Source organism: Ostrinia nubilalis, chromosome 20 (assembly GCF_963855985.1).
Source record: "Ostrinia nubilalis chromosome 20, ilOstNubi1.1, whole genome shotgun sequence".
In the NCBI taxonomy this organism is placed as follows: domain Eukaryota; kingdom Metazoa; phylum Arthropoda; class Insecta; order Lepidoptera; family Crambidae; genus Ostrinia; species Ostrinia nubilalis.
In genome coordinates, this window is record NC_087107.1 from 8,057,020 (window position 1) to 8,082,303 (window position 25,284).

The 25,284-nt window shown below is 34.4% G+C and overlaps 2 protein-coding genes and 2 long non-coding RNA genes across 5 annotated transcripts in view; 2 read left to right on the forward strand and 2 right to left on the reverse strand.

Annotated features, from left to right (window-relative positions):
• Positions 1-2,212: 2,212 nt before the first annotated feature.
• On the reverse strand, positions 2,213-4,990 carry LOC135081594 (uncharacterized). Its single transcript, XR_010259221.1, has 4 exons — positions 4,683-4,990; positions 4,343-4,496; positions 2,773-2,968; positions 2,213-2,364 (listed from the first exon to the last, which is right to left on the reverse strand). It is a non-coding gene; the product is annotated as an uncharacterized LOC135081594 (long non-coding RNA).
• A 123-nt stretch (positions 4,991-5,113) lies between these two features.
• On the forward strand, positions 5,114-6,280 carry LOC135081593 (dynein light chain Tctex-type). Its single transcript, XM_063976337.1, has 3 exons — positions 5,114-5,255; positions 5,330-5,495; positions 5,645-6,280. The coding sequence occupies exons 1-3, from the start codon at positions 5,220-5,222 to the stop codon at positions 5,791-5,793; spliced, it is 351 nt and encodes a 116-aa protein (XP_063832407.1). The 5' UTR covers positions 5,114-5,219; the 3' UTR covers positions 5,794-6,280.
• Positions 6,281-8,918: 2,638 nt separating this feature from the next.
• Positions 8,919-9,815, reverse strand: LOC135081601 (uncharacterized). 2 transcript variants are annotated; one of them, XR_010259223.1, is made up of 4 exons: positions 9,787-9,815; positions 9,607-9,703; positions 9,433-9,495; positions 8,919-9,223 (listed from the first exon to the last, which is right to left on the reverse strand). It is a non-coding gene; the product is annotated as an uncharacterized LOC135081601 (long non-coding RNA). The 2 variants fall into 2 exon arrangements; XR_010259222.1 differs by having other exon boundaries at positions 9,607-9,810.
• A 6,087-nt stretch (positions 9,816-15,902) lies between these two features.
• The window catches only part of LOC135081883 (uncharacterized), a 64,727-nt gene continuing 55,345 nt past the window's right edge, over positions 15,903-25,284 (forward strand). Inside the window, exon 1 of the mRNA XM_063976667.1 lies at positions 15,903-16,273. The gene's annotated coding sequence lies outside the window, so the exon portion shown is untranslated. The remainder of the gene's footprint in view (positions 16,274-25,284) is intronic.

Sequence of the window (25,284 nt, forward strand, 5' to 3'; positions counted from 1 at the left end):
AAAGGAAGGCACCAAATAGAGATCACACCTATACGAGTGCAGATGAAGATTTCTACAAACCGTACGTAAAACCAGGGTATAGAAGGCTTTTCGCGGAGAACACGGTGAGTGGCGAGTTTTCTGTATTTGTGGAAAGCACGAAAGAGAATGAGAAGATCGGGAACAACAATCCCATCCTGACTACCAACCTTTTCAAAAATGAAATCAAGGGCATTACCAATCTTAAAAGAATTAACGCCAATAAAATATGTGTCACATTTTCCCAGTCTAGTAATGCCAATAACTTCCTGAAAAACGATCCCTTCCTAACCAAACACCAACTCAAGGCATACGTCCCAGCCACAGCAGTAGAAACAGTCGGCGTGCTTCGCTTTGTACCCACTAGTATCAGCAATGAGGAACTTTTTAAGAAACTCTCGTCATCTTACGAGATCATAGGTGTGCGTAGGTTCACCAAAAAAGACAACGGCGACATAAAGCCCTTTCAATCTGTGTCTATCACATTTTTATCAACCGTGTTACCCGAACATGTGTATCTAGACCTTTTCAGGTTCAGAGTATTCCCATACAACGCTCCATTGTTGCAATGCTTTAAGTGTTTCAAATTCAACCATGGTGCTAAAATTTGTAAATCTGTGCAAAAATGCTCAATATGTTCTGAAGAACATCATTTTTCTGAATGTACTTCGAATAAAATAGCCAAATGCATAAACTGTCAAGGAGCTCATCTTGCGATTTCACGGGACTGTCCTGTCAAAAAACAAAAAATGGAAGATAAAAAAAATAAATTAACTTACGCTAATATGGTCTCCAGCAGTGCTGCGGCTACTAAGAGTATCCCAGTTATCAAAAATTACATAAGCGAGTTTCCTCTATTGGCTGCTCCTAAAACTAACTTAAAATCTATTGCATCAAGGAAGCCACAAGCTAGCTCTGTTTCAACAGCGACCTCTTCCACTTCAACTAACTCGATGGAAGTTAAAGAAAAAGAACCACTTACCAATGAACAATTAATAGATGAAATATTAAACAATGATTTTATTCGCAAGGGCCTTGTAGGCGCCCTTGTCGCTATTGGCAATGAAACGAGGGCAGTTAATAGTTCTATTATACAGGAAATTCTTATAAAAAGTTTCAAAGGGCTTTAAATGGATAAAAGTTTTATAAGAATCTCTCAATTTAACGTCGAAGGTGTTATTAACAAAAAGCCATTACTTATAAAATTTTTGATTGATAATGATATTGATATATGTTTGTTAAACGAAACATGGTTGAAAGAAAACAGTTCTTTTCGTATTCATAATTACAATCTAGTTAGTAAAATAGGTAAAGAAAAAGAAGGCCGGGGTGGAGTCGCCATCCTAGTCAAAGACACTTTGAAATATTCAGTAATAGAGCTTCCCTTTTATGATTTTCTACAACCTGTAGCTATTAATCTGCGAACTGGCATAGGTAATTTAAGTATTCTATGTATATATTGTCCACCACCTAAAGAAAATAGATCAAGATTCAATGGTAGCAAACTGAAACACATTATTAACTTACTACCTAAGCCACTTTTGCTATCAGGTGATATTAATGCTCACCACATCGCATTCGGCTGTGCTACTAGTAACGGTCGAGGTAATGAAGTTTACAATATATTTGACGAGAGCGACCTCTGTATCCTCAACTCAGGGGCGCCAACCACTGTTGGTAGATCTGTTCATAATCCTTCGGCTATTGATGTAACATGTGTCAGCCCTTCAGTAGCTCCATTATGTGATTGGAAAGTCTATGATGATCCAATGGGAAGTTATCACTATCCCACTGTAACAGATATTCAGACTTCTGTTGATAAATATCAGATAGGTGAACCAGTACACAAATTTATTTACAATAAAGCTGATTGGTTTAAATTTCATACTGAAACAGAAAACATGGTAGTTAATATTAATTTAGATAATACAGATCCATTAATAATTTATGACGATTTTTATAATAATTTAATTAGTATTAGAGACAAATGCGTACCTAAAGTAGTCAAAACCTCTCCCAATATAATGAAAAAGCCTGTACCTTGGTGGGATGATGAGTGTAATAGTGCAGTTAAAAAGAGTAAAGATGCTTTAAATTTTTATAGACGTAATCCAAGCATTGACAACTACATTGCATATAAAAAATTGGATGCTGCTAAAAAACTAACTCTTAAGGAAAAAAAGAAAACTGGATGGAAATCTTTATGTGAATCTTTTAATAGATATACTCCTGTTAGTACAGTATGGAACTATATGAAGAGGTTTAAGCGTGTTTCAATTCCCAAACTGCCGAAGAATGATGAATGGATTCCCTCTTTTTTTGAGAAATATTCTCCTCTATCTCCTCCTGAAAAACAAGTAAATAATTCATTATTGCAAACATATTTCTCTCAAATTGGTGATGAAAAAGCAGCTTTTTTGTCTCAACATTTTTCTTGGGAAGAGTTTATGACTGCTCTGCAGTCTCGTAGGAACACTACTCCTGGTTTAGACAATATTCCTTATGAAGTTATTCGTCGCCTACATATTAATGCCAAAAAACTTTTACTCTACATTTTTAATTTACTATGGCAAACACAGGTCATACCAGACTCATGGAAGACTCAATGTGTCATTCCTATACTTAAACCAGATAAGCCTCCTGATGACTGTAACTCTTATCGACCAATTTCTCTGTCCTCATGTATAGGTAAAGTATTTGAGTGCATGTTAAAGACAAGATTAGATTATTATGTCGAATCAAATAATATCTTACCAAATGAACAATTCGGATTTAGGAAAGGCCGAAGTGCAGCAGAAAGTTTTACAGCATTGGTCTCAGATGTTAGGAATTCTCTAGACGGTCACTCTGCAACAGCTTGTGTCTTCCTTGATGTACAGGGCGCGTTCGATAACGTGGTCCCCTCAATCTTAATAGCCATCTTATGTGATATTGGAGTACCCGGGGTAGTCTGCAAATGGATTTTCAATTTTTTGTACAAAAGAATAATGTATATAAAATTTAATAATATTATTCATGGACCCGGATATGTATATAAAGGCACAATGCAGGGTGCTACGATTTCGCCATTATTGTACAATTTATACACCAGTCAAATTAATAAGTATTTACAACAAAGGGATATAAAATTTTTACAATTTGCTGATGATTTATTAATTTATACTGTAAATAAGAATGTAAACACTGCTGTGCATAATCTAAACCTAGCTTTAGTTGAAATTCATAATTTTTACTCTGGTAAATTAAAACTTGATATTAGTCCCAATAAGAGCGGCGCTATGCTATTCTCGAAAAAGTATAATGACTGTAATTCTACTATTTATTACAATAATAATCCTCTTCCATGGATTCAGGAAAAAAAGTTTTTAGGAGTGTGTCTAGATAAAAAACTCACATTTGAAAGTCATATCAAGCTTCTAATTCGCAACTCTTCTAAGGCTTTAAACATATTGCGTTCACTAGCTGGTGTAAGTTGGGGCTCTGATCCCAAGATTTTATCAATGTTATACAAGAGTTTAGTACGTAGTCATTTCGACTATAGTACTTTGGCATATATGAACTGTAGCCCAACCCTACTAAAAAAATTAGATGTTATTCAGAATAAAGCACTTAGAATAATAACAGGAGCTATGTGTTCAACTCCTATCATTGCTATGCAATGTGAAACATGCATTCCACCTTTAGTACTGAGACGTATTCAACTAGCAGCAAATTTTTGCCTTAAACTAATAACTTCAACCAACAAACCAGTACTAGATAGAATCATGCCTCCCTTATCATCCCAAATGTGCTCTACTCCTCCTCCTCCAATTACAGGTAATGAGTTAATATCTGGACGCACTCCAGCCTTACTAAGAATTGCATTGTATATTGAGTCTCTCACTGTAAATATGTATAAAGATAAGCCATGGCCCATGTATAAAGTTAATTATGAAGATCTTGTTGTAAAAAATTTCACTATCTTAAGAGAAAAGATCTCCAATCAAATTGATCTTAATAAATTTCTAAATAAGTCTTATTATAAAGTGTACACAGATGGTTCAAAGAAAGAGAATAGTGTAACCTCTGCATTTTATGATCCACAACTTAAACTTACTCAAAGTCATAAAATTGAAAGCCACTGTAGTATCTTTACTGCAGAAAGTTATGCTATCCTCTTAGCACTTAAACATATCTGTACATGTAATACACCATCTGACAATATTATTATTCTAACTGACTCTAAAAGTGTATTACTAGCTCTGGAAAATAACTCTTGTAAATATAATTTGAATTATATAATTTATGATATTAAGAAATTAATTAATGACATATATAGACTTACTGGTAAGACACTGCTCTTCCTTTGGGTACCATCGCACCGTGGCATCAGGGGGAATGAAATTGTTGATCTGGCTGCAAGGAATGGCTTTGATGTTGATCATTCTACGTTGTTGAAGTTACCTCACACTGACTATCAAGCCGCAATCAGTCAAGACCTGAAAAAGATATGGCATGAGTACTGGACAATTACTAGTATGGAAAAGGGAAAATGGTATGCTAAGATCCAAGGAAGCCCGCCCGCCAAACCTTGGTACCATCGGAGGAATGAGAATATAGATAACAGGAAGTTTATAACCATCATAAATAGGCTGAGATTTGGCCATTGCCACGCTCCCACTCACCTGAAGAGGCTCAACTTGATTCCGAGCCCTGAATGTACATATTGCAATGAAGAGCTTGCTGATTTGGAACACATAATCTTGAAATGTAGAAGTTTTGGAGTTCAGAGACTGGTCATGATCGATGACCTTCAAGCTATTTGTGAACGTGTACCAGAGTCGTTGGACGAGCTCCTGAAGGATCCGAAACTTTTCAAACCCTTATATACTTTCGTGGTTTCAACTCTGGGAACTATTTGAGAAGAGAAAATCAGTGAATCAGTTGGAATCATCAGTGCAGTGAACTCAGTGAAGTGAAGCAAAGTGAAGTGTCAAACACAGATGTGATGTCTCAAATTCAAACAAAAGTTCAACGGACTTCAAAGACTGGCTTAAAAGGGCTTGCACCCAGAGCCGTGAAAAACTATAATAAAAAAAAAAAAAAAAAACATGTCAAATTGATTGAAGTTGTTTCTCGCAAATTGAGCGTCAAAAATTTTGTTGTTTTTGTATCAAACCATTCCCAAAAAAAAACTTATTTTCTGTTACCAATATTAAATCATGGAGGTCAAAGAATGCAACGATTTGGCTGAGGAAGTAAGTAACTTTCCAATATCATTTTGTATTATTTATTGATTCAACTGTATACCTACCTGCATGACGTGTTTCAGAACCAATTTATTGTGGACGATGTGAGTAAAATCATCAAAGAAGCTATTGAAAATTCCATTGGCGGCACTGCATATCAGCACAATAAAGTGAATCAATGGACTTCGGCGGTAGTGGAGTCTTGTTTGGGTCAACTGACGAAGTTGCAAAAGCCTTATAAATATATAGGTACGTATAACGGTTTTCTACACATAAATGTACCTTCAAAAACGTTTGTATTTGAAACTTACTTGATAGTCAACATGATGAGTATTATAATTGATGAGTTTGATTGTGTAACACTATGTTAACTAACATTCTCATTTTACTTTTTTCAGTTACATGTACCATTATGCAGAAGAACGGAGCTGGCTTACATACTGCTTCGTCATGCTTTTGGGACAACAACACGGACGGCTCTTGTACTGTGCGCTGGGAAAACAAAACTATGTACTGCATCGTGTCCGTGTTCGGACTTGGCATCTAACATTAAATTTAATCTTGGAATTGTAAGTTAACTCCAGCATCGGTTGCAATTTGATTATGCCTTGCTTGTGATTAAGAAGAAAAATATTTTCTGTCCAATTGCACTATAGCAAATCTCCAGTATAATGCAAGTAATGTTAACAGCATAAATAACATTGTTTTCAATAGATGATTGTTAAATCAAAATCATAAATAAAAATATATGTAGCTCTTGCATAGACAAAATATAGTATTACTATAATAATATGAATAAATCAAAATCAATTAGGTACTGTAGCAGTCAAAGTAAACATTGCATTTATATAATTTTGTTTTAAAAACTAAACAGTAAACACCATTAAATGACAATATCTTCTTTTATTAAATTCACTTATTAATTCAAAACACTTTTCACTTAATGTTCAGTTCATACAGGCTTTCTTAGTCATTACTTAATTTTAAGTAAGATAGGTTATATTTTCATACCTAATAAATATGTCTAAAACTTATTTTGCTGTTTTATTATGTTTCAATCATTTTATCATCAGAATAACATCAGACTCTTTTTAAGTTTTATTTATTTTTGTGGCATACCTACTTAATGTAATTTCCATTCCAATGGAATACTTCTTTCAGTCTGAAATAGTTTTTTATCTGTAACTAAGTATATGGAGGTAGTTAACAGAAATCATACTTGCGCCAAATAAATGCCTTTTCACACTCTACTGCCAAATTCTTTTGTTTTGTATATTCACCTCACACTTAACTACAAACAATAGTATGGAAATAAGGCCAGAAAGAGATATTATTTTGTACCTTCACATTCATCATTTTTATCTCAATGTGTTGATTGACTCCAATAAGCCAATCAATTCAATTGCCCCCTACATAAAGGATCTTGAAAGTGATTTGTGTCACAGATAAGACCTCCTAATTGGCCTCTAGATGTAATGTCATTAGTATAAATTAAAACGTGGTTTGAGTATACATAGGTATAACAACGAATCCAGTCTCTATTTGATATTTGTATATCTAAAAGTAATTTTATTCTACGAGAATCGGCCCTTTATCAGCAGGATGCGTATCTTGGAAAATTCAAGTCTGCGCCAGTCATCTAGGTAGGGTAGGTGAAAAATTCTGCTAGCCGCGGACGAATGCTCAATTTTAAGGACAATAACTCGCGACTCCGTTTCAATGGCCCCGGAGGACATCGTCTGGTTTTAGATGGTAGGCCCATTATTTGGTGGGGAGAGAGATTCCCACATAACCCACTGACCATCCCTATCGGCCTGCGGGTTCCTGCGGAAAAAAAGGTAAAAAAACTTTTAGTGGACTGACGGTATGGTACGGTAGCATCACTTTCCATCAAGTGAGATGCAGGCCAAGAGTTTCTATATTGCGGGTAGGAAAAAACTTACCAATCAACTAAAAAAGTAAATAACTTAGCAAGTTACACAAAAATTCAGTACACAATATCAATAATCTATACATATCACATGATCTTCGATTAATATTAACATAATTCGTCGTCGTCGTCGTCGTTTCAGCCAAATGACGTCCACTGCTGGACAAAGGCCTCCCCCAAGGTTTTCCACAATGAACGGTCCTGCGCTGCCCGCATCCAGGCTCTTCCCGCGACCTTTACCAGATCGTCGGTCCACCTATCATGAATTAACATAATTAATTCATGATAATGTCATTAGAACAGGCATGACGAATTTTGTAGCCAAGGTCGCTAATTGACCTGACCTACACGGAAAAATCACACCGGGTTTTGCGTTCAAATAAGTAATAACTTTTAGTTGAGCTGAAAATCCCCTCTTCAATAAAAAGTCTTCGTTGGTGTTCTGTATTAGTGAGCAATCGCTATGCCTAGGCTTCCTGCCTATTACCAGTATGTAGACAGGTTTCTTACCACTGTATGATTCACAAAATAAACCCGAAGACTGGGCCTTGAGTGTACCTTGTTGGACAAGAACAACGTGATCACCACAGAGCAGGGATATTCAGAATGGGAAGTCGAAGTAAGTAAATATCGCCAAATGGCCAAGTAAAAAACGAATTTACCGAACATGCTTCTCTTAAAATATGGCTATACCACGATATTGAATGAATGACAGGTGCAGCGTGTGCAAGGGGTGTGAAAATAATAATTGCTCAATGCAGTGGAAGAGGCGGACTTATACATTACTAGCTTTTAACATGCGTTCAATATGGTCGGTAGTCAAGTTAGGTAGGACGTAAACCTTTCTAAAAGTCAAAATCTAGCTTCTGTGAAATCATTAAATTAATTTCGTAAAAAAAGATCACCTCAGTTTTTTTGTGTACAAAATGATTTCCAAATGTGTGATTGAATAGGTAAGTAAGTTAAGTACATACAGTACATTGTGGCATAGGTTGTGATGAAGATCAAATGTTTTTATTTCGGGCACGCCTATCAATCATTATGTCACCTGCGCATTTTTGCAAAAAAATAAATTTCAATTGCTTTGAATGCGTGTGTTTTCATGGTGCAATAAGCTTAGCAGACGCAAGTTGAGTAAAAATAGACAATTTACATCTCAATTTGATATCGTGAACAATATAATGAATCAAGAAATCAATTTATTATCGTTACCGTGTGTCATTTGTTTCTTTGCGTTACTGAACTAATGCTACGATTCAAATTTTTGCGGGCGTTTACAAAGTGCGACATATTTGTGTCACGTGACCGTCATCGATCCAATGGTTGAGCGCGTCTCGGGTCCATTCAACTCGGTCTCGGCCAGCGCCGGGGAGGGACACCACTTCACAACACCGATTCTATTCATACATAGGAAATATTTATATATCTCCGTCTCTTTCACGCGTATTGAGAAATAATTAAATGAATGGTGAACGAGTGAAACGGGAATATGTTCGAGTGGAAATTATTGAAAGCTGGGCCAGGCCAGTCGCCATCACAGATTAGAGAGTATGTCTAAAGACAGATAGGAAACGGCCCTAGTATTGGTTGAACGATATACAAACTGGTACCGAGCTAGATTGTCCAGTAGGTGGCGCTGAATACAATATGGCGTCTGCCGCCCACAGATTAAATATACCTGTCATACTTTTTTATGATCCGTTCCTTTTCATGTATTGCGGTTAAAAATAAAACTATTGAAGTATCAAATGAAACTTTATTGACGAAATGTAACATGAAATATTTTGTTTACGAAAATCAATAAGCATTAAAACTATTGGATTTTAAAAGATTACAGTTACTATTGTGATTACAGTACATTGTTTTAGTTTTTACATAATGTACTCACGGCTTGACATTTGTATGCAACTCATACAAAATAAGTTGCGTTATGACTTATAGTAAAATAGTTTAATGTTCTCCATAAATTGACACGTTCACTCTCACTTTGGTTCTGTCCAATCCAATAGCCACTGTAAGCAGGCCAGATCTACTCGTTTCTCACCACCTGTAAAATATATGAAATATTTGTAAATTAAGAGCAAAAAGATGCACATGTCACCGTAAGACTGTAATCTCCTACATCATCTACATTCCACACTAATATATTAAAAAGAGTACAGCAGATAAACAAGTGATCTGTCTTATCTACCATACCTACCTACTGTCTGTTTTGTTTTTAGATTTGCACTACTTTGTTAAATAAAATTAATTTACCTTGTCAAATGTGTACTTGTCAATCAATTACATGTACATTCACAGAATCTGGATTCCACCAATCTGTAATTAAATAATTAACTTTTAGGTCTTTCTATTTGATCCTAGTTGAAAAGCGTCAGAGGATAGGGTTAGAATCATTTTGAGGGTCTTTTAAATTTTAAAGGTACTTACCAAATGTTCTTATCAACAGAAGTTGTTTTAATTGTTATCTGGGTAATTCATCCAATACAAATCTTCCTAATTTAATGCATTTATGTCATGGCATAACCTGCAAATGAAATGAGTTCATCGTTTGTAATCAAGCATTCTTGGTCTGGTTTTATTGCTTATATGTATAGGTTTCTTCTAAACTTATTTGAATGGGAAGTAAAGGTTGGTTCAAAGTGAATGGGAAGTAAACGCGTGAAACGGAACGCACAAAGTAAACATTGTCGTCCGTATATTTTTGCCTAAAAAATATGTAAAAGTGATTAATACTCAATAACAGTATATTTAAAAGTGAGATTAAGTTATGACTCCTCATCTATATCGTTATCTCTTCAAACAAAACATTATTTCTGAGTAAAATGAGTGAAAATGTGACGACGTTGAAAACGTTTAAAACGACTAATAAAAGTGTGTGTGAAACCATTTATCTATAAACAAGTGATACTTGCAATAATTAACTTGTTAAAACAGTGACAATTTTGTGTAAAAACGAAAAACAATTATAATAAATCATCAGAGTGTATGACACAAGTGACAGAAATATCCATGCGCATGAGTCACAGCTAACCGATTTACATTTCAAAATAAAAGACACTTAGCAACAAATCCTAATTTTCACCGTACCGAGTATACAGCTCGGTGGCGCATTTGGATATTAACCTGCACTAGAGCTACGCAAATCACAGGGGACCAAGATCAAGTCCCGAAGATTGGAATATTTTTGTGTTTATTACAACAACAAAAAAATGTCACAGAATCAGAAAAACGTTTGTGTAACGTGCAAAAAGACTATTCCAAGAAAGGATTTCTTAAAATGCAAGCTGTGTAGTGATATCTTCGATCTGGATTGTGCAAATGTATCAGTCAAACTTTTTGATTTAATGAAAAATAAAGCAAATTGGCAATGCAAACTATGCAGAGAGGAAGGAAGGATTAAGACTTCAAAAGTTCAAAAACCAACTCCATGCTCCTCTACGCCAAGGAGCCTCCCTGCAAATCATAGCAAACCATCCAGTATATCCAGACAAAATGTATCTGCCAGTAAGAGTACCAAAATAGTGTCAATTGAGGCCGGCACTGATGTGCTGCTGAGAAAGACTGATTGCAGAGGTAATATCATTGAATCATCCACGATCCAGAAATACGGAACCGAAAGCGAGAGCTTGAAGCAAGATACAAGCAACTGTGAATTTGTAACGCTACGAGCAAAGCAGTACCGGCGGGGGTCTGCGGATATCCAGCATACATCATTACCGGATGCTGAAGGTTTTTCTCCTGAGTTATCGGAAACTGATTCTAGCTACAACCGCATTAGTTTGCCAGACTTATCCACTTTGCACAACAAGGAAATTGAAGAATTTAGACAAGAAATAACAAACTTAAAATCACAAGTGCTATCTGCTAATAATTTAATTGAAGAATTAACCTTGGAAAAGCTAGTAATGCAAAGGAAAATTGATGAACAAGATAAAAAAATTAAGCATCTGTTAGAAATCTGCGCAAATACTCCATTACTAAATGAATCTAAGAGGTTAAAATCAAAAAATATATCACAATCAAAAAGAGGAAAAAACCTTAAACACAACTGTTTGCCAAAAGAAAATGTAGATTCCTCTCTATTGAGCACAAGCATAGCAAATATAAGGTCGGAAGATGTCTACCGACCGGAATTGGAGAATAAAGAAATAGTAGAGAATTTCAACAATAACCAGAAGGGCGATTTACCTATAAAAAAAAAATTTTTATAATAGCAGACCAACAAGGGCGTGGTGTACAACAAGCTTTAAAAAAAATGGTTGGACCGGAGTATGAAGTGTGTTGCTTTTGGAAGAGTCAAGCAAACTTATACGACGTCCTAAACACCTGTAAAAGCGAGATAAATACTTTAACGAAGCAGGATTTCATCGTAGTAATTGGGGGGTTTAATGATAAAAATCCATTTGAATTAAAAACTAACTTACTTAAATGGATTAGAGGCATTGTAAATACTAACTTAATTATATGTGGATTACCAAGTAATGCAAAAATGTTTAACTATAATGTAAATTATGATTTGAAAATGATATGTCAAGGGTTTAGATATGCTACTTTTTTAGGAATGAACTATAAAAAATCTCGTTTGGGATCAAAGTTTTATCTCTCAAATTTATGTTTTTCTGTATATAGGGAGATTTTACAATGGACTCACTCGCAGACTAGTTATCAAAATACTACGCAAAATGTAAGTTGTACAAGCGAATACATCAATCAATGTAAAAGTGTCAATTCAATAACTATACAGGACGAGGCTTTTGGAATGCAAAACCAAAACAAATCAATTGTAAAACCACAAAAACATATTTTTTTATGAATGGTAATGTTAGTAATCAATTGATGTTTTTGCATCAAAATATTGCAGGTTTTTTAAGCAAAAGAGATCTACTGGAAATAACACTTTATGAACTATCCATTAAATATAATAGACCAATCGATTTAGTTTGCCTCACAGAAACTTTTATTCAGAAAAATAACGAACTAAATGTACAATTACGAAATTATAACTTAGGTTCCTCCTTCTGTAGACTCGGTAAAAAGCGTGGAGGCGTGTGTATACTACATAGGAATAATATTGAGATCAAGCAATTACCGTTCCTGAGAGATTTGTCTTGTGAATTGGTTTTCGAATGCTGTGGTGTAGAGATTACTAATTATAACATAGTCTTAGTATGTATCTATAGGATCCCGGGAGCCGATACTCATATTTTCTTTGACAAACTCTCTATTTTACTCAATAAATTAGGAAAAAAAACAAAAAAATATATAGTTCTTACTGGGGATTGGAATATTGATACACTCAAGGATACTAAATTATCTCGGAATCTTAAGGAGTTACTAGAAAGTTATGGATTGGAGTTTCATATTAACTGTCCCACTCGACGACAATCCTGTTTAGATCATTTTGTAAGTAATATTAAGGCTGCGCAAGGCGCCACAGTGCCGGTTTCCCTATCGGATCATGAGACTGCTCAAATACTAACTGTACCAATCAACGCGCGAATAGACACAATTCAATACTATTACAGATTGGTAAGAGACTACAGTAAAGAAAATATAGAAAAATTTAAAGAATGTATACTAAGTTACTCGTGGTCGGATTTATGGAGATTCACCAACGTTGATGAGGCTTTTAATTACTTTCACACTGAACTATGTCTCCTCTATAATCTGTGTTTTCCCAAATACAGAGTGAAAGTGAGAAACAGTAGTAATTGTAAGCTTAACTGGTTAACAAAAGGATTAAGAATCTCATGTGCCACAAAAAGAAAACTGCGAGTAACTTTTTACAAAAAAAAGTCAGACATAGTAAGAACAAAATATAGAATGTACTCAAAATTATTACAAAAATGTATAAATACCGCTCGAAAATCTAAAAATAGTGAATATATTAATAAATCGAAAAATAAATGTATAGCCACATGGAAAATCATTAATGAACAACAAAAAAATGATTTTCCGAAATTTGATCATTTAACTTTACGAAGGAATGAACATACAATAATAGTAAACGATCCGGAAGACATTGCAACTGAGTTCAATGATTATTTCATAGATATTCCCAAAACTGATCTTGACTCTGACTCTGTAAACTATTCGAGAAATATAAGAAATAATAGTGCTACTCTTTTTTTATCACCTACTGATGACTTTGAATTGAGAAATATAGTAAAATCACTAAATAACACTGGAGCAACCGGGTATGATGAGATAAGTACTAAAATAATTAAAGCTTGCGTAAATGAACTGTCCTCGTTATTGGCATACTTAGTAAATTTATCCTTTGCCAATGGTGTATATCCATCTTCTCTTAAGTATTCAGTTGTAAAGCCTTTGTTTAAGAAGGGAGAAAAGGATGATATTGGTAACTACAGACCAATTACACTTATTCCAATACTTTCAAAAATTTTTGAAAAAGTTTTCCATAAACGACTGTCATCATTTTGTACAAAATTTAACGTCATACACCCGGATCAACACGGGTTTCAAAAAGGAAAATCTACCACATTAGCATGCTATAATATTGTTCAACAAGTTTCAACCTTTATGAACAAGCGTATTCCCGTAACGATGGTTTTGTTTGATCTCAGTAGAGCTTTTGATCACGTGTGTCATGGAACTCTGCTTGGAAAATTAGAGAAATATGGAGTGCGAGGTCTCTCGCTCAAGTGGATTGCATCCTACTTGAGTGACAGAATGCAGAGGGTGGAGATAGATAAAATTGACAAATTTAACTTCCTTACCACTTATCAATCTAAATACTCAAAAAATAACTATGGCGTACCACAAGGTAGCATCCTTGGACCTTTGTTATTTATATTATATATAAATGACCTCCCCTCTATCACTAAATATCGATGTACCTTATTCGCTGATGACATCTCTATTATAATTAATAAAATCACAAATACTGATTATGAATATGAAATAAACAACACAATAAATAATGTAACAAAATGGCTTATGTGTAATAATTTATCATTTAATCTGTCTAAAACAAAATATCTACAATTCTATAATAAAAATGGAAGCCCCCAAAGCGTATCGGTAAAACACGGCGGTGACTTAATCGCAGAGTGCACTAATGCTAAATTTCTTGGAATCAATCTGGACGCGAATTTGACTTGGAAGGAACATGTATCTAGTGTCTGCCAAAAAATTAATAGATTTGCGTTTGCCTTATACCGCCTTGCAAAAATTAGTGATCAAAAGACAGCACTTGCTGCGTATCACGGCTACGTCTGCTCAAATTTAAGATATGGTCTTGTTCTGTGGGGAAACTCGGTCGATATCCAGCGTGCCTTTTTAATTCAAAAAAAGTGTCTGAGAGCTATTTGTGGTGCTGGGCCAATGGATTCATGTCGACCAATATTTAAAAAACTTAATTTGCTGACATTACCATCAATGTATATTTTTGAAATATGTATATTTACTAAAGGCAATATTAATTCTTTTCAAACGAAACAAGAGATTTGTACATTTTTCACACGGTATCCTAATCGTTTGGTGGTACCGTCTTGTTCAACGACGAATTTTCAGAGAAATTGCTACTTTATGTCTATAAAACTGTACAATAAACTTCCGGACGCAATGAAGGACTTACCCACTAAGCAATTTAAATACCAGCTTTATAAATTGTTAAGCGACAAATGTTTTTATAGCATAAATGAATTTATTAATTGCAAATTTTAAAGAAATTGACACTGTTTTTCTATTATATATTTTTTTTAATCGAAATGTATTTTGTTTATTATTATTGAATGTATAATATCATCATTGTTAATTAATTAATTATTTTAGTTGAATTTTTATAGTCTTAGAGACTTATTTATTTGGACAAAATTGTGTGCTTTCTGTTTCACTGTATGTTGCATGCCAATTGTCGTTGGTTAGATGTGTGAAACGAACATTCATTGTTTATCACTACTTTGTACCACATTTACCGCAATAAAGAAATTCTATTCTATTCTATTCTATTCATCTGGATTTTAAGTAACAGTTGACAACAATGAGCAGCACCGGTGATTCCATAGCAAGCACTTTTATTGTAATTGCAGCTTAACACCTTATAAGTTCGATATTAACCTGAAACAAATAGGTACTTAGATTTACTGTATAAAACACGTATCATTCACTGTGTCCTGCAATCTATGCCTGCAATGTACCTACGTGTATTGTATTTTGGGTCCAAACTCCAAAGTATGTTGTTACTCCATGAAACGATCCATATTTAGTTGGAGTGGATATCCTGAGAGAAATTTCTTCTTAAACAAACATCAATCCAACAGGCAATCCATGCACATGTAGATCTTATTAACAATGATTGAGAAATTATTGATTTTAATTAGATAAAATTTGTTTATAAAATCACGTTTTTTCGATGAAAATTTTTGACGTTTATTTTTTTTAATAATGTCACAGTTGTAGACTTGAGACGGAACTAAAGTGAGTAAAGTGAAAATTACGACTTTGAATTAATATACTTTTAAATAATCATTTCATTTATAGAATGCAAATAGATTCAATAAAATAATTTATAAATATAAGTTGAGTTGTAATTCGAAAATGCTTACTAACTTGATTCCAGACACGCAAAAGACCATTGTCACATACAAACATCATACAAAGGACAACTATAAAAAAAGTCACTTCCTCTCGGAACTGTCAAAAAAATTCACTCTCTATGGAGCTGTCAAACTCTATGGCGTTTCCACCCCGTGGTCGCCATGTAGAATTTTTTGATGTGGGTGTTGTGTCTTGGGACGTCAAACGCTTCAATGATTATTATTTTCAAGTGGACGTTAATTTTTGTGTAAATCGCCATTTAACATTGCGTATCGTGGTATTTGTTGGTGTTATTCGGACTAATCCATTGTGTTAGTGAATCATTTTGATCTGGTGACGGCAGATAATAAACTGGAGGGGGGCTGCTAAAATACTACGACAGGATAGTAACAACGTTTTACAACTCGAGAGGTGTTCGGTGCGCTCATAAAATTTCTCATCTCGGTGCGGGCGAGTCGGACTTCCATTTTGTTTTATTATGTGGTTGGACTGTTTACTCGGTGCGTTGCATTCGGGACAATGGAAAGCGACGGTGAGTAGGTATATTAAGTGGAATTAAAAAGGCGATGTCTGCGCATGTAGGGCGCACATGACAATAAACATGCAAGTGAATAAGTAATGGTATTCGATTTTGTGCATCGTGTGGCGCAGTCGTGGTGGTGTGGTGGGTTTGGATTAGTCATAGTGAGGTGAGGAGTATGGCCACGGTGCTAGCTGGGTCTACGTGTCGCAGGTTGGGCCAGCTACCTACATAATTGATTCGTTTGTCCGTAAGCATGCGCCGCGAGTGTGCACTGCTTACATTAAGCGCTGCCCCCTTATCAGCTGATTACACTATACCTATGCACAACTAAGCACTTGTTTTCAAATCTCCACTTCTGGTGATTTTAAAATTTAATTTTTTTCATTCGCACGGCCACTGGATACTTATCAGTCTGATGTCAAAGTGCCTAGATATTTTTTCCGGCGAAACTACAGATTATTTTTATTATCAAGTAGGTATAATAATTTCACTTAGAATAGTTATCAAACAAGTTTATAGGCCAAATATTTACAATACAAGAGCACAATCAAGCTGAAAATTCAGTGTCAGTAACTCTAGCCCTTCAATCAAAATAAAACTGGCTTATTCTTACACTACTTGACAAACATAGATGATAGATCCACATAATTCCATCATTTCATATTAAATAATAGTATTTTTCATGTTCTAAATAGATAGGAGTGGGTGGTGAAGATTAACTAGTACATTTTTGACATGTTAAAAAGTCTATCTTGTTTTTAAATTCAGTTGGAGAATAAACAAAATAAGATCAAATATTCATTTCATTATGAGTTAACCAAAACATCTTGATCTTATTTTGTCATTTAATTTTATCTGATGTTGATACTATCTAAACTTAATTACAACTCAAGTGGCAATGGAAATATGCATTAAAAATGAAATTAGCAAGAAAATCCAGATTTAACAATAACACAATTAAATAAGTGAAAAACATTCCAAATTAAATAATGTTCCTTAATCTCTATTCAGAACATTATAATAATGTAAATCTTATTGCTAGCGGTTATCAGAAATTCATGAGTCACTAGGTCTACCGTCCACACACACATACAAGTCGTATGAGTCCATACGCTAGTCCATGTGGGGGTTAGGACCAAGCCAAGGCCGTTAGGAGGAACATGTCTCAACTTGCTATAGATAATGAAGAGAGTACTACACGATTAAAGCGTATTAGATCTTTGAAATAATCGGACATGTTTACTGGTAAAAATAATATTTCGTTCATTTTCGTTGATATTGTGCAAAAATACTTGGAAACTTCAAATGCTGTCTTATCTGTTGGGGAGGCAGGTAAGGTTAATAATTATTCAACAGTAGCATTATAATGATGATTCAATTTCTTTTTAATTGAGTTGGCTAGTGTATTTAAATAGGAATCTTTTACCACTCACTTATGTCTCATGCATGTCCTAATTTAATAGCAAAATAATACTGATTGAGAAACACATTAAAGCATCAACTTGTATTGCAGTGTAACTGTAATAATTGGCATAAAGTTATTGAACGATTTTACTTATTAAAATTATTTATCAACTGACATATTCCTCTATTATTATAAAAAAGCATATCAAATTAAACATTGGTATTTTTACCTATGATTTATGTTATAAGATGGCACAATATCTTCATGTGCAGTAAATTCATAAATATTTGGCAATAAATGCACCTCTTTAATTAATTCCATGAAGAGACTAATAAACAACAAATCAGTCTAAAATACATCTAATTATTATGAAATTAATTATAAGTATCTAGAATTTATTTAATTTTAATAATGCATTATTTTGCTAATTGCAATATTACCTTTAAAAGTTTTTTAATTTGTGGAAGTTAATTGGTAATTTAAATTTGGGTTAAGTACTTATGTGATATTATGTACTTACAAATTAATTTTAACATGATTCATCTGAAAACTATCCCTTTCTCAATTAGTTGTGTTTATTTTCCCCTTTGTGTGGTTCCATAGGAAGCTGTAGGCTAAATTAAATAGCAACTAAATTAATATGAGAAGAAAATAGTAGTAGTTAAGATGGGTATTTTATTCATACCTTTGTTTGTCATCTGCCTTTCGCATTGCATCAGAAAAGACGCGAACTCCCTAACTCCTGACATTTGTTGTTGTCCTTTTACAACTTGCTGTAACACTGCCCATATGAAGTAAGTCGCCCAATAATGCGCCTTAATAATTGGCAATGATTCGTATTGTGCTAAATAACTTTCATCTCATCTACTTTCTCTCTTTCATCTCTAGTTTCAAGCTGATGAGATGCTCTCTAAAAGCGATCCTTTCTCGTCTCTGCATTTACATGATATCCGATAGGAATCGCTAGAACTTCGGTTTTCTTTCTCCAGTTCTAACAGCTAAATAATAAGGCCTGGTTCAGACACAGCAATAATCGCGCTGTTGGGCATTCGACGTAGGTACCTACATTTGCATCAAACTGTAACCGCACGGTTACCGCCTCAGAGCCTCTTCAATGAGAAACACCTCGAAACCGCGCGGTTATCGCACGTGTCTGAACCATGCCTTATTTCGGCTGTTTATCAATGTTGTTTCCATGGGTGTACTGACAAATGATACCATCCATTTATGATTCACCGCTAATGGTCAAGTGGTCGTCCCAAATAACCTGCTCTTGCCCATGGCAGCATGTGTACGAGATGCATTTGTTGTGTTAACAAAAACAAACATTCTCTACTCCACCTGCCGTCATCGCGTCTAGCCGTAGCCACGTCACAAATTCATTATTACTTCGCTTACGTCACACCTGGATAGGTACGTCTGAATTTCAGGCCCGTTTTCTATGCCAATAAGTCGATTTATACTTCTCCATGACTTTATTTTTGATGATAGAGACTTGAGAATATAGGGCTTATTAATGAAGACATCCATACTTATAACGTGCAATTTTATTTGTCGGAAAATATAGAAACAAGTAGTAATTAATGCTCTGTCTATTCATCAGCCTTTATTTGAAAGCCACTTCAAACGATCTACTCGCTGGTATCACCCACCGAAGTACTACCACTACGTAGTTTTATCAATCATTATTCTATTTTTAAATAAACTATTTACTGTGACTGACTACTGACCAGATAATTCGGCGTTATATTTATGGAAAAATATGTTTCCTGTAAGTGGTCAGTTACTCGTAATGTTTGGTTAATTACAATCGAAAAGGAGGTTCGTTTGATCTCTAACAGATCATCTGTAATATTTTTAATCATGTAAATCTGAAATCTAGATGTGATGGATGTTTACGTCATTACCAGACATAATGTACTTGTTAGAATATATATATCTACATACCTGATTTATATTAATATTCCATGGTAAATATGTATAATTGGTACACTGTTTAACTTGTTAAACACTACACACACAAAACATTGCACAGCCGCCATATTAACTGACAGATTGAAATTCAGATTTATATAATTCGTAAATTAGAATTTATTGTAAGGTTTTTGGTTTCTTAATAATTCAGAATTTAATGATTCTAAATATGAAAGATAATATTACCCTATTTTTAATATATTGTAAAATGAGAAACTCCAACTTCCGCTTCCGAATAAAAATAGTTTTAAGATCCTGTACCGTGATTGGTCGACTGTTCTGATTGGTCGTTTTAAGCCGACCAATCGGAGTTGAGTAAAAAGAGGGAGAATTTGTGTATAAATGGATGGAATTTCTCATGGAGAAGTAGTCTGAACGGATCTTTGAGGTGATGCTGATTGCTGACCAAAGTTAAGTATACATTGTTTATTGGTACTATTATTATGCTTGTTGTGTAATTGTATTGTATTATTGTGATATTGTATTAACACGTGGCTATGTGGCTGCGCCAGGCCTATTATATTGACACCTGGCCAATTGATGGTGACATGCCACGGGGTCGGGTCGGTAGTTTGATGACCAGTATAAAGAAGGACAATGCTTAACCTAACCTAACCTAAACCTAAGTCTTAACGTAACCTAACTTAGAACTTGTGTTCTGTGTGTTTGATTATAAATACTGGTTATACAAAATACCGTCAAAATGTTAATAATAAATAAGACGTAATTACTGCTAGATTACTCATTTTTATATAAGTTATAAATTGTAACTGGTTGAAAAAGAGGCTGACAAAGGTGACTGAGTTTCTTCCGCCACTTCTTCTCAGCACCAGCCCATTTTGTCCCGAAGTGGTGGTAGGGCAAGCTATATTTGGGACGTGTATAAGTGCCCTGGAAAAGGGCTTTATACTGAATAAACCATTTGAATTTATAATTGGATTTTTAATTTGGAACTTGCTTATTTATTAAACTACAGTATCTATTATAGTCCTATATATTTCCACGGTATAATACGATATGATAGGAATATAACGTAAAGTATTTTATGCTAGATTTTGCTTATTATTATTCTTCTTTTTGTGGTAACTTTATTAATTAAAGAATCTGCTTTAATACATTAATATTTCCCAATTTACAAATGACTAATGCCCAAAATTCTAACATCAGAAGTGGGATTCGAGCGTTTTTGCTAATACTTCCTTGTCTAAGTTTCAGAATGGCACCTGCTCTCCGGATAGACCTCAAAACCGAATAAGATGCTGTTTTCCCGAATCGAAGACCTGATGAAAACGCGGCGCTGCAAGTCATCGAGTCAACAACCAGCGACAACGGTGCAGAAAGGTGATGAACATCGAAGAACGATCGACGGAGTTTGGATGAAGCAGCTTGGCGACCATCGCGAAGGCCGGTAAGGCCCTTTAGGGCTTTTCTTTAGTATATTATGTATATTAAGTCGAGAACCTGTAACACCTATCTGAATTGATATCATTGTAGTTCACAGCGAGTTATATCAAACCTAAGATACGTCTCTCAGAGCAAAATTATACTAGTAGTAAATCTTTTTAATAGAAGTCTAATTAGCAGTGTAGAGTATGACAGTGTTGTTTAACTTGCATGGAAGGTCACCATGGTCCTAAATAGGAGGGCTATTTCGTCGGATTGAAAAGACAATGCATAAGACATTTATTTCAATAATCAAAATACATTGTGTAAGAAAGCATAAAAAAAAATAGTTTTGATATAAATTTTTCACATAGTTACATACTAAATAAATACAATTTAAATTCTAATTCTATTGCAATATTACAATACATTTGAAAAAAAAAATATTATAACTGATGAAATAGGCTAGTAAAGTTAAATTTCAAATTCAACTCGACAAAAATATTAGCATGATCCACTACGCTATATTTTTTTTCTTCTTTTTTTTTCCGTAAGAACATCTCACCGCCCCTAGGTATTCTTTCTTATTAGTTTTTCCTTTTTGTTGTATTCTATTCGACAAGTCTTTTCTTCTAATCTCTTGGCGTTTTATCCTTTCTCTTCTGTAGTCTGCTGTGTTAACTTTTCATGCCGTTCCGACTCGTAAAATCCACGGAAGGTTGTAGACATAATCCTAATTTTGGTTAATGGTTTTCCTAAATTTAGTTTACTTCTACTATTAAAAACACTTGGTTCATTACATGATTACTACCGGTACATCCATCAAGTGGAGCGTAGTATTTGTACTGTCTCTGACACATATCCAACACAATAATTGTAATTAAATGTCAGATTGGCCGAACGTATTATGAAAAATTTAACAATAAAATAACAATACTATTTCAAAATCTATAGGTTTTTTACAACCTTGTTTGCTAAATTGCAGCATTGAGACAAATATACCATTATACACAATAACCGTTTAATGATGGACATATTCGATAATTATTATACATTGATGCATTAGAAAGGAATAGCAATATAAACAAACACTACTATACACGATTATACCATAATCATTTATGTTCTCTTAATATTTGTATATTCCACAACCTTGTTCCCACATTAACACCAATAGGTAATATATCTTTGAAAACAACCTACCTTAGATAAATATTTTGAATAATGCCAAAATGCAAATCGTAGACAATCTGCCGATTCACTTATTTAAACGGCCCTAATGATAATATAAATAAGGCCATTAATTTTTTTTTAGTACTTGTTATTGAATATACCGCATAAAGAAAGGCGTTTCAATTTTCTTTATTTTGATGAGATTATAACGCTCATTTTGAAAAAAAATTATACCCTGGAGTCGGTGTAGTTGTACCTTTCAAGGCATTGGTTTAATAATGAAGGAAATGTGTTTATTATTAGTATCGAATTACCTCGGCGATTTTATCGGTACTTGTGTTGATACTATAATTTAATTCATGAGAGGATTTGTCACTGGTACAATTTCACTTCATTTAACCTCATGAGGATTTGTCACTAGTACAATTTTCTTAGTTATTGGCAACAAATATACCATCTCGCATCTTTTTTTAATCATCTTAAATAAATAACCAAAATAAAACAGTTCAACTTTCTTTCTGGGAAAGGAGAAAATATAAGAATATTTTTGATGGACAAGTACAATCGATTAAAACAAAATGTAATTATATTCAAACCATTTTAAATGTAAGCTACTTAAATGACAATTAATGACTAAACACAAAACAATCGTGTAAAAAAAATATATCTCTTTTTGTCAGTGCCCTGATAGCTGTCGATGATAGCTGATGTTATTGCATTTCGTATTGTTCTTGGACAATCTCTTTCTTGTTAGTAGCTAGAATAGAAATGAAAAAAAAAGACATGATATTATTAAACAGGAAACATTTTTTCACATTATGATCAGGCTACTAGTTAAGTATAGATTGTTTATCTATTACTTGACCTCCCTTTTTCAAAACTTTTAAATAACTCTGCATACATATTATTATTACTAAATTCGGCACAATTTTTAGTAAGGGTCTGGTAATTTTAAGATATTATTCGATATCATTTTTGTCTCCTTAGATAGGGGTCCAATTTTGTATGAAATGGTTTCAGTTTCCTTTACAAGGCTTTTCGAGACAATATAAACATTGCAAGTAGGTGATTTGGTATACTTACGTGTCCCAAAACCATTGGTGAAAGAAGTTTTAGGTATCTTAAAATTCAAAGGAACTTATTTTATTTTTAATTCCAGTAATAATATTGCATAGTCCATATTTATAATATACCTTATTGTTTTGCTCTGAGAGGAATGAAAATTAGTGTTAATTATAGTTTCATAAGAAAATTAGCGGTATTGGCCCAAGGAAATGATTGATAGATGTCAGGGCTGACAGAGCGATTGTGGTATTTCATAATTGGTAATTATTATGTATGTGCCAAACGCAAATGTAATGTTCAATAAGAAACTCTGCCTGTGGCTGTGCCCGTGGCTGTGCCTGTGGCTGTGCCTGTGGCTAAATACTTGTGCCTGTGGCTGTGCCTGTGGCTAAATACTTGTGTCAGTGGCTGTGCCGGTGGCTGTGCCTGTGGCTAAATACTTGTGCCGGTGGCTAAATACTTGTGCCAGTGGCTGTGCCGGTGGCTGTGCCGGTGGCTGTGCCTGTGGCTAAATACTTGTGCCTGTGGCTGTGTCTGTGGCTAAATACTTGTGCCTGTGGCTAAATACTTGTGCCTGTGGCTAAATACTTGTGCCTGTGGCTAAATACTTGTGCCTGTGGCTAAATACTTGTGCCTGTGGCTAAATACTTGTGCCTGTGGCTAAATACTTGTGCCTGTGGCTAAATACTTGTGCCTTTGGCTAAATACTTGTGCCAGTGGCTGTGCCGGTGGCTGTGCCTGTGGCTGTGCCTGTGGCTAAATACTTGTGCCTGTGTCTGTGCCTGTGGCTAAATACTTATGACTGTGGCTGTGGCTGTGCCTGGTGGTTGTGCCTGTGGCTAAGTAACTATGAATAAATATTTATGGCTTAATGCCTGTGGCTATTCCTGTAGTTATACATCTGGCTAATTCACATTTGAATAATTATAATGTAAACACTGTATTGTTTTTATAAAATCGAAAAGTACTTCGAGAACGAAGTACATGTCAGTATGGCCGTGTTAGAATATATATATCTACATACCTGATTTATATTAATATTCCATGGTAAATATGTATAATTGGTACACTGTTTAACTTGTTAAACACTACACACACAAAACATTGCACAGCCGCCATATTAACTGACAGATTGAAATTCAGATTTATATAATTCGTAAATTAGAATTTATTGTAAGGTTTTTGGTTTCTTAATAATTCAGAATTTAATGATTCTAAATATGAAAGATAATATTACCCTATTTTTAATATATTGTAAAATGAGAAACTCCAACTTCCGCTTCCGAATAAAAATAGTTTTAAGATCCTGTACCGTGATTGGTCGACTGTTCTGATTGGTCGTTTTAAGCCGACCAATCGGAGTTGAGTAAAAAGAGGGAGAATTTGTGTATAAATGGATGGAATTTCTCATGGAGAAGTAGTCTGAACGGATCTTTGAGGTGATGCTGATTGCTGACCAAAGTTAAGTATACATTGTTTATTGGTACTATTATTATGCTTGTTGTGTAATTGTATTGTATTATTGTGATATTGTATTAACACGTGGCTATGTGGCTGCGCCAGGCCTATTATATTGACACCTGGCCAATTGATGGTGACATGCCACGGGGTCGGGTCGGTAGTTTGATGACCAGTATAAAGAAGGACAATGCTTAACCTAACCTAACCTAAACCTAAGTCTTAACGTAACCTAACTTAGAACTTGTGTTCTGTGTGTTTGATTATAAATACTGGTTATACAAAATACCGTCAAAATGTTAATAATAAATAAGACGTAATTACTGCTAGATTACTCATTTTTATATAAGTTATAAATTGTAACTGGTTGAAAAAGAGGCTGACAAAGGTGACTGAGTTTCTTCCGCCACTTCTTCTCAGCACCAGCCCATTTTGTCCCGAAGTGGTGGTAGGGCAAGCTATATTTGGGACGTGTATAAGTGCCCTGGAAAAGGGCTTTATACTGAATAAACCATTTGAATTTATAATTGGATTTTTAATTTGGAACTTGCTTATTTATTAA

Coding starts and splice junctions, on each gene's coding strand:
- LOC135081593 (XM_063976337.1), top strand. CDS start 5,220: ATGGAGGTCAAAGAATGCAACGATTTGGCTGAGGAA. Junction 5,256..5,329: donor GCAACGATTTGGCTGAGGAA/GTAAGTAACTTT, acceptor GACGTGTTTCAG/AACCAATTTATTGTGGACGA. Junction 5,496..5,644: donor AAAGCCTTATAAATATATAG/GTACGTATAACG, acceptor TACTTTTTTCAG/TTACATGTACCATTATGCAG.